This window comes from Paralichthys olivaceus, chromosome 9 (genome assembly GCF_024713975.1).
Source record: "Paralichthys olivaceus isolate ysfri-2021 chromosome 9, ASM2471397v2, whole genome shotgun sequence".
Taxonomy (NCBI): domain Eukaryota; kingdom Metazoa; phylum Chordata; class Actinopteri; order Pleuronectiformes; family Paralichthyidae; genus Paralichthys; species Paralichthys olivaceus.
Window position 1 is genome coordinate 15,105,316 of NC_091101.1, and position 10,457 is coordinate 15,115,772.

Below are 10,457 nucleotides of genomic sequence, written 5' to 3' on the forward strand. Positions count from 1 at the left end.
TAAATCATTTATTTTTGGTTCTCATGAGTTTTTGTTCATGTGCAGTGCCTAGAGCCCTTTTCTCTTATCGCGAGACTTGCACCATGATCCCGTCACAGACAACCTGCCTGCTGGACGACGCGTAAACGAATCTGTGATTGTGAAGCGTTTTCGTGGATTAAACGTGAAACCGGTGAAGACGTGTGGCCACCGACTGTCGAGTCATCACCGAGTTAGCCTGTATCCGGTGCAGTATTCAGCTGGAGTACGACCTTAAACCGGCTAGCAGTAGCACTAGCTACGCTTCATTGGGTCTCTTGTTTACACGTTAGCTTCAGCTAATGCTAGCTAGCGTACGTCAGAACACCGACCGTGTTGCTTGTTTACAACCTGTTTTCTTTAAGCTAGCTTGAAGAAGACCATGTTTTTAGCCTTTTAATATGCAGACTGGATTTCTACCTTCCACTGCATTGAATGTCATCGCTGTATACAGCAGTAGCGCTAGCCTGCGAAATAAAATAAATAAAGCTTTATTGATATAGTGCTAAAACGCCACAAAGGTGGGATATCAAGTGTTGAGCCAACAGGAGATTGGATTTTAAATAAAGGTTTATGGCCGAAATAAAGCGTAGACATGTCGTAGCTTCTCAGAATGGCAGCATCTGATGGCAGCTGTTAAGTGCCAGGGCAGAGGCGCGTTCAGTGGCGGCCACATTGTTCCCCGGCGGCTGGCTCCGGAGGCCGGGCGCAGAGGTAAACAGCTCGGTGACTCGATCGTTGGCATCAAAGCTTTACCGGTGAAACTTCGGGCGATGGAGTCGGTCAGGAGCGCCTTCCACGCTCAGCTGGCCACCGTCATGGACTCCCTGCTGGCCGCCGCCGTGTGCGAGATCGCCAAGATCTTCGAGGGCAGCCTGTGCGAGCAGCAGGCGGAGCTGGTGCAGAAGACCGAGGAGATCTCCATCCTGCGAGGCAAGCTGGAGAAGGTGGAGAGGAGGCAGCGGGCGAAGAGCGGCCCGAGCGAGGAAGGGGAGATGCCACCGGCGGAGAGAGAGGGCAGCATGAGGCAGCAGACCCCGACAGCATCAGGTAATATAGCTCACTATGCTCATTGATGGAGAATAGTATTGTAAAACTAAAGTTAGAATGACACACCTCCCCCAAGGCCCTACTGTATCCTCATGAAACCACGTTTAAATTCACACAATCCTCATATTTTATTTGGATCTGCATTTAATTGCACAAATTCATAAATGTCAGTCCCCTAAACATGCCAGATTTTTAAAAAAAATTTAAAGAGCCACGAATTCTCTTGCATAAGAAAGTGAAAAGATAAAGTGTCTCTGGTCAGGATGCACCATAATTGAATGGGTTCCTTCGTTCCCCCCTCACCCGTACTCTATCCTTACATCAAGTTTCTCGGTAATTTGTAGTTAGTTTTTGCATGATCTTGCTAAAGAACAGACAAACCAACACAGATGAAAATATAACCTTCTTGACAGAGGTAGAACATGCTCATTGTCTAGGATAAGCTTGTATCCAAGGCTCAAACCCATCCAGCAATTGTATTATCTGAATATCTCTTGCTCAACACCATTTTACATTGAGATTAACATTTTTCTGTCTTTGTTACACTTTTGCCACTGAACTCACATCAGAGACTTTACTGATAAACTGACCACCATTACTTTTCTTTCACAGGACTTAATGTGGGGAAGAACATGTCTTCTCACCCAGACCCAGTAGAAGGGCTCAGTCAGAGCCTCAGTGGACTGAAAGAGGAGGTGACAGGCCAGGATGGAGCTTCAGTAAAGCATGAGGTCAGACCCTATCTTGCTTCTCAGTGATTCAAAAGGTTAATGTACTGAAGTTGTTGCATAATTTTGGTTTCTGAGTGTTATGAGAACCTGGCTTTTCAGTGTTTTTTTCCTGAGTTTTACAGACTTGTTTCATCTATTCTCCACAGCATGCTGGTTCACGGCCTACCCTGGGGTCTATCGCAGTTCAAACTGTGGAGGGAAGCCTTGCTGCTGGGGACCAGAGGCAGATAGATACTTTGTCTATCACACAAGCCAAGTCCAAATGTAACAAGTTATTAAATTCTTGGCCTGCTATTAACCATTAATCCCTTTTATGTTAAATAAAGATGACCTCTTAAATATTTTGAGTATTCAAAATAGATGGTGAGAAGAAAGTGTGTCAATTTTAATTTTATCCCTAATTTGTCTGCAGTGTCTCATTGGGACCAGGGCAGTCGCAGTGCAGACCACAGACCCCTCCAGGATCAAGCCTCCACACCTTTTCTTTCAATCTCCCAGAGTGGACGTTGTTCTCCTAGGCCGGACCCAAGCTTAGCTCAGCCAGGGGATTGGTTACCAGCGTTGGAGGCCAGCCGAGGTAGGATGTCCGCTCTAGAGAATCTGCAGGCAGATGGCACCAGCTGTCCTGGGCCAGCTAGCAGCAGTACTGGCACTGACGCATCCTGCTTCCGACCTGGTTTCGGCTCCGACGAGACCAGCAATGAAGATGACAATAGTTCTTTCCCTTTCCTGGACCAGGAGCCCGAGAACCAGAACTCCAATCAGAACTCTGTGCACAGTCAGGGTGTCGGGCAGAGGGAGGCTCTACAGGATCAACCTCAAGCTCCCACTGGCGAATCACCGTGGAGACTCAGAGATGGTGGGAGAGGCACTGTTAATCATACACGGCGAGTTACAGCATTGGGCAACAGAGACCCTCTAAGACCACAGTCCAACTCACAGTCGCTCACATTACGGCACACAAATGCCCTCAGCCACCCTCCAGCTCCTGGTGGAGGGAATGGACGACCTTACACCTGTCCATACTGTGCCAAGTGTTTTACATACCCCTCCCACCAGCGCAGACATCTTTTGCGCCACACAGGGGTCAGACTGCATCCCTGTCAGTTTTGTGACAAGAGCTTCCTCACTCCCTCCGAGCTGACAGTTCACACTCGCACACATACAGGGGAGCGGCCTTTTGGCTGCGCTCAGTGTGGTAAACGTTTTGCCCGCAGCGGGAACTTGAGAGCCCACCAACGGGATGTTCACATGGGGAAGAGGCCCTTCGCTTGCACGGAGTGTGGGAAGAGATTTGCCCACAGGGGGAATTTGAGGGTGCACAATCACAGAGTCCATCAAGGAGATCCCTACTACATGGAAGACCAGCAGGAGCCTGACATAGGCCAGAATCCCATTTGAAAAGTAAAAAAAAAATGGTTCTGCACTTTAATTTTGTTGTCAAACCCGAGAGCTTATTTCAGGGCTGTCCATTGTGTCCCACCTGAATTTATTAATGAACACCTACAACAGCTTGAAAATATTTAAGAATTTTTGTTTGTTAGTTTTTTTTTATTTGATGTGTGGCAACTATAAAATTATCCTCCATCAGGTTTTGTTATAAATGAAGTATGAGATCAAAATGATTTGATTTCAAACTTCATCATTTTATCTTTCATCTTCTGATGATTCAAAGTCAGAATTAAGGGCCACACTAAGAAGGAAATGCTTTGTTATTACTGTATTACTGACTGGATATAATAAGCAACAAAGTATTAGCTGTTTTTGTACAAACAAAAAATCTACAGGTTGATCCAATCTTCCAATGGTTTTCCTCCCTGTCAGCCACTGAACCAATCGGCTTGCCATTTCATTCCTCAAGATGAGAGTAGTACAATGTTTTTCATGAAGCCAGTAAAAAAGGCTAGTTGATATTAGATTTAGAAATGTGGCATGCAACATTGTTCTTATCTACTGCCCATCTCCTCAAACATATTTACACTGTACTTCAAATGCAAATGTTATTGCAAAAAATGCATAACTATATTGTTAAAGGACTGTGCTTTTAGTTTCATCCTGTCTTTGCAAAGTTAAATTAAATAATTTACTCATGTAAAAATAATAATCTAATATTGTTGCACTGCTGATTGTCAGACACTAGGAGGCAGTGTGGACATGCAAAAGAGTTGTAGACATTGTTTTGGATATCATTGCAGTAAGCTAGAAGCCTTTCTCAGCATGTTTAACGGTCTGCCCTTTATTTTCAGAATTTTCAGTCAGTGTTTGCACTTGTGTCATCATATCCTCGCTCAATTGGATGTGTGTGCTTAAAAGGCTGAATCAATGTGTGAGTACATGAGTCCTTGGGCTCATGTGTTTGCCTGTAAAAAGCCAAATTTCTCTCCTGCAGTTTGTGTAAAAGCACCTGCAGCTTCAAGAATCTTCTTTAATATCACCATGATGTTTTTACATTAGTCCTTCATCCATAAAGGAGAGGTTGACAGTTTCTCAAGCCTGCCTTAAGACAATGCTCATGTGTACTCGTGTACATCGAGACATCTGTCCCATTAATTGTTCCTCCTTAAAATATCCCCTCCTGATGTGAGTTCATCGTAAGTGATGGGGGTTAAAATCCACTTAACTTGTTTTGTGTAAAAATAAAAGTACAGCAGAAGCTCATATGTGTTTTTTGCAGTCTGAGGAATAGGCGGCTAAAGTGGGCATCTAATGTTTAGAATGAATTTCACTTGTAATGTTATTATCCTCTACTGCAGCGTTCTACACTGGATACACAAAGATGGATTTTGTACTAAAACAACAAATGTCAACAATATATCACACGTCTAAAAAGAAGAGGTCAGCCAACTTAAAACCTTCCGTTTAATTTGTGGTGGTTATGTTTCCAGCACAAGACTCTAATCAATATAAAGACTGATTCACAAAAACTGCTGAAGTCTCAGTTGTACTTTTCTTTTTTTTACAGACAGCAACAATACTGGATTTCGTCCCCCATCACTTTTCTGTGTAACAACACACCTTCATACAAAAAGGCCTTGAGCCTGTGGGATGCGTTGATACTGCTGAGACGTCTGTCCCTGTCTCTCACTCTCTCTTTTCACACACAGTCTCAACTGCTGAGCGAGGCCGGGACAAGCTGTGTGTGTATGTATCTTTATGAATTCCCCAGGCTGCTGATGCCTTGTTTTGCTCATAGAAAGAAAACATTCAGTGACCGCCACTAATGACCTCCCCTCCCCCAGAGGTCACCTATGTCTGCCTCACAACAAATATTACTTGGAATGGTTTTAAGTCTTACTTACAGTATAATATTTAGGGATTTATTAGTCAAATAGGGGCAAAGTGTATGTTTGTTTAACTGGACTACTGTTAATGTCAGAGGATTGACTCCCCACTGAGTAAAGCTGTCAGCTCTTGGCTTTTTAGGTGAACATACTGTGTAAGTGCTGTACTTATGAGCAGATGAAAGTGTCAGGTCACACGAAATCCAAATCTATATGCAGATTTGGGTCTCAAAATAGGTACATGTGTGTACCTACCCAGCAAAGCCTGTGTGACCCTCGTTCATAAGTGAGGATCACTAAGGCTTTGCTTTGGTTTCTGTACCCCCTAATCCTAACCCTAACCCCCTAATCCTGACTCTTAACCCTACTTTCAAGTCTCTATGACCTTCACAAAAAATGTTATTCAAGAAAGCCTCACTACCGCCCACTGCTTTTTACCGTTTACCCACTTCTGAAGGCCATATAGACTTGGGGATGGTACCAATCGATCGGGCGTACCCGATGTAGTATAGACGGAGCCTACTTGCAAGTCTCTACGACCTTCAGAAAAAAAGTTATTTGAGAAGGGCCCACCTCAGTGTGCTTATCATCCTGTATCCTAACCCCAAACCTAACCCCAACCCCAACCCAAAAAAGGGCTCAAACACTTCCCAAGGTTCTAGAGATTCGGGGATGGTACCAATCAATGGGGAATTCTCCAATTAGTATAGGCGTAGCCTACTTTCAAGTCTCTACGACCTTTAGAACAAAAGTTAGGGTTAACCTAACACTAACTGGTCAGGTTTAGGCTTTGGAACATCTGGTTAGGGTTAGGATTTCAAAAAGTCACTCACTCAAGTGGTACCAGGCGACTCTAAATGCTCTGAAACGTGCTCCTACACACTTTCTACACAGTTCATTTTGGACTCCACACAGTGACAGTGAGAGAAGAGTTCTGGTGTCTGGGATTTGACCTCATGTTATGACTCTGAGTCATATTGTATGTATGTATGTGTGTGTTTATGTGTTGTTGTTCTCCCTCCCTGCCTGGGGCTGTTCCCCTGCTCTGTGTATTTCCTGTGTCTCAGTTTGCTGCTGGAGCTAACTTTAAAAAAGTCACCTGCCGATGCCTTTTTCCTTGCTCCCAACATGACCGTGCCTTTGTTTTTGAAACCCGTCAGATCTTAATTGTTGTTTCATCACTATTTTGAGTGTGTTCTGTTCGTTACATTTGAATGATATTCTGAGCAGTCCTGATAATTGTGTAGGTAGGCAGGTAGGATCCCTGTATTTTCTTTTCATGTCTTTTGGATGTTGGGAAGTTAGTTAAGTATTATAGATTAAAAATTATTGAAGTTGGGCTAGTTTTTTCAAGGGATTTTGTCATTTGACCCAGGTCTAATGGCTTCGTCATCAACTCCTCTATTACTTTGATTAAGTATACATTTGTTTTCACAGTCGACGTGTAATAACAACTAACAGTGTCAGGTAACCATGTTCCCAGCAGTGTTTATCACCGTTATCTATCTGTTGTCTCGCAGGGATCAGGCTATAATGTGCTCCTTACCTTTTTATGTTACCGTGTTTCAGTGTATTTATCTTTCTCTTGCCTGTGGCTGTGGCTTTAATTTGCCACAAAAATAAATAAAACCATTCTCAGCCTCCTACAACCCCCTTGCCCTATAGGCCCATGAAGTCATTCCATCACCAACCCATAATCCTCGGGGAGTAAAAGTATCCCCCTCCTCTCTTGACATGCCGTACACACGTAAAACGAGATGAAGCATTACACCCCACTGAGGAATTAGTCAGAATATTCCCCTGGACGTTGTGTGTGTTTATTTATTTTATATATTTTTGTGTACGAACACCTCTCTGTCTTTACCTTTCCCACTCTCAGGTGTGTTTATTTGTGTGTCAATATGCATGTTGTGGCTGTATTTACATGTGCAACCTCCTTGTGTGTGTGTGTGTGTGTGTGTGTGTGTGTGTGTTGGGGCTGTAAGGGGTTTAGCATTACTCCGTGGCTTTTCATAATCTACCTAGTCCCACCACTCCACAGGGGCTGCAGTTGCATGGGGGTTGCCATTACTGTAGTGAAACCCCCCTTTAGGGGATTACAGTGCTGTCTACCGCTCAAGGCAGCGAGTTGATCCATCGTCTGCTGACTGTATTTAAGCACTCACTTAATGTGCTAATAGTGTTAGACTGGGGAGACGCTGCAGAGCTTTTAACTTTCGTCTCTTAAAGCTCTTTGTCTGCAGAAAATGTTGATTTCATGGCTGCCAGGCTAAAAGTCCACTGGTAATCCATCGCAATCGTCAAATATTAAGGGAGGCTGTGGATGTAGATATGATGAGATAACATGAGCTTTTTTGTATGAGAGACCTCGCTATTATTTTGGATGTACAGTATGTATGTGATGCCAACAGTTGAGTACAAGGACAGATTTCTGCTTCGGCATTGGCCTTCATGTGCACATGTTTAAGTGTGTGTGTGTGTGTGTGTGTGTGTGTGTGTGTCTTTGTCAATGGGCCACTGTCCCTGGATTGAATCTCCACCAGACAGTGGCGTTGAGTTTTCTTTTCACATTTTGGGGGTCACAGAGCGTGATGGAGGGGTGGGAGTACATTATCATCCTCCTTCAGAGTTACTGGGTTTTTTTCCGAGTGTGTGTGTGTCTGCACGAATGAGTGTCCATGTTCTCCATAGGCTGCTCTTGGGTTGCTAAGCAACCCCATGTCTGCACATTGGAGTGGGGGTGGAAAGGGAGAGAAGCACCAGGTCAACAGAGACAGACTCTCACAAGCATTGCTGTGTCTGATTGGACAGATCAGATCAGATCTGATGAATGATCATTATCATGTTGACTGGCTGTAGGACTGAATAGTGTTGGGCTCTCAAAATCCACTCCCTCCCTCTTAAGAACATAAACTCAATTCAAACAACAGGCTATGCATGAAATCCTGGTTTTCTTACTGTAAAGTATGTGGCACATTAGGAACAAGTTTGTACAGTTTAAATGGAACATGTGGATCCATTATTCCAAAGTCATATGATACAAGTTTACTCCTTCAGCACCCTTCGATCCTTTCAGCTAGACAGGAGATAAATGAGAAATTGATGGGTATTTTGAAGTGGAGATTGTACAATATAAAATGTTATTGAATTTATGATTGTTTTCTTTCATATATCAACTTTGATGATGGCAAAAGTACTTCCCAAGGAATCAGACATGGATTGATTTCTGTCATAATTTTAGAAAAACACAATTCATAAAAACATAAATCAGTTGGCATGGGAACCTTGTGACAATGAATTTGAGTGCACTTTTTATACCTGCTTTAGCATGTCTCTTGAACAAAGGTCCTTTTTATTTTTTCTATTTGATAAGTTTGCTTGAATTTTGATTTCGTATTGTGAGTTTGATGTGAATTTGATGACAGCTTCAGCTGAACTAAACATGAGTCACCGGTGACTCAACACATCAGCTGTATATGGTTGTTTTTTGTTGTTACCGCTTGGTCTCCATCAACAGGACAGTGTTTTCTCCTCATCTAATAATCTTATCCATCTCCTCATGGGCAGATTTAGCCTTTCTGATTAATTATAAAAGACCAGATGTCTCCACCATTTCTGCTGGAGGAGATGATATGAGGACGTGATATACTCCTCACATATTCACTCAGGGGAAAATGGGTTCAAGTGACGTTTGGGATGGAAGGTCGTCACACTCAGCTGTCACCTAGGTAACCAAGGACCGGTCCAAGGCCAAGCCTTCGCAGCTGAATGGCACAGTCGCTACGGGAGACAGATTGGAGGCTGCTTCCACACAGGCCCAGGGTCACTGTGTGGCAAGTTAATAAGGACAAGCTGCACCGGACTTACTGTACCTGAACAAACCTCCCATGCAGGGGTGATGATGGTGATTATAGTCTTATGACCACTATTAGGATGATGAGGATTTTACAGTGGGACAGTGAGAGCAGTAGAGAGTCTGGCTCACAGTGTGTTTGTGTGCACTGGTTTTTCCACCTTGTGTAGCAGCATTGTTTCACTTTAATCCAAATTCTTCTTCCTGGATTGGATTTTCATCATATTTAAATAAAAATGTCACATTTTTTAAATGTGCTTAATCAATGATGAGCTGGTGATAACAGGTAAAGGATTGTTCCACTCAAATAAAAGAAACCCTTGTGTCCAGGGATCCTGGGTGTTGCAACAGGGTTGGGCCCCGAGCTGAGAGGTCCCCCAAGAATGTCTGGCTGCAGAAATCCTCAGCAACAATTACATGTGAACTACTGACTGACAGTAACTGACAGACATTAAGAAAATGGCCGGTGAAGAAGGTTGAAAGCAGAATATTTTTTTTGTCTTCATGAGTCAGCCAGAGCAAAAAGGTTCGTGAATAACACAAAACCTAAATCCATGATCCAGCCAGAGTGGTTTGCCAACATGGTAGCATAGCATGTTAGCCACTGTTAGACATTTTTCGCTGTTGTTAGCCATCGTTAGCCGCTGTTAGCTAGCGTTAGCCATAGCAGTGTTAAATGGCTCCAATATCTCACGACCTTTCCGAGCATTGTGGTTGTTTTTCTGCTCCATAATGAACTAGAACAATGGAAGCAGGTTTATTATTTAGTTCTTTGTAATCTCTGTTAGTACATGTGCTACAAACTATATTAATGACAGGTAAGTGGTTATATATTAATGCCAGTCGGGGATGTCACAGTAAAACTGTACAGAGTCATTTATTCATAAAATGCACTCTCAGAAACGTGGAGCCAGGTGGAGGCACTGTAATGATGCTATGTGTGTAAATGTAGCTCCTCTTGTGAAAGGTTATGCTACTGCAGAAATCAATTGATCACTCATTTCCTTTCTTTTAAAGTGTTGAGTTGTTGATTTTCTTTATTGATTAATTCGTCATTTTCTTTAAGTGAATCAATAAGTGTCAGAAATGAGTGACAATGCTGTCAGAAGTTCTAAAAGCCCAGAGAGATGGCTTCAACCTGCCTGTTTCTGTCAGCAGCAAAACAAAACTCAAAGTTGTTTAATTTAAAACCAGATACAACATGTAGAAACAAGCAAATCGTCATATTTCAGAGGGTTAAACCAGCTGATGTTTGGAATTTTTTGCTTAGTACATTACTTAAATTATTGATCGTGAAATAATTGATGGTTCATATTTTTTGTTAATATTACAAATCTCCTTTCTCATTTGAGTGCACTACAGATTGAAAAAAGAAAGTTGCCAAAGGAATCACTTTGGATATTTCATCACATAATTATGCTTTCATAATTGAAAATATCCAATATCCAAATGTGCCATTAGAGCTTTTGCCGTCCTACATAAATATATCAGTGGATGTAAAATGCATTAACCCAACAAAAGCTT

The 10,457-nt window shown here is 42.7% G+C and overlaps 1 protein-coding gene across 2 annotated transcripts; it reads left to right on the forward strand.

Annotated features, from left to right (window-relative positions):
• Positions 1-38: 38 nt before the first annotated feature.
• On the forward strand, positions 39-8,555 carry LOC109642291 (uncharacterized). Of its 2 annotated transcripts, XM_069531799.1 has the most exons (5): positions 39-1,068; positions 1,681-1,799; positions 1,946-2,063; positions 2,212-3,203; positions 4,762-8,555. In XM_069531799.1, exons 1-4 carry the CDS (start codon positions 645-647, stop codon positions 3,198-3,200), a joined length of 1,650 nt encoding a protein of 549 aa, XP_069387900.1. In that variant the 5' UTR covers positions 39-644; the 3' UTR covers positions 3,201-3,203; positions 4,762-8,555. The 2 variants fall into 2 exon arrangements, with proteins under 2 accessions (XP_069387900.1, XP_019962561.2); XM_020107002.2 differs by having other exon boundaries at positions 44-1,068; positions 2,212-8,555.
• Positions 8,556-10,457: the final 1,902 nt, after the last annotated feature.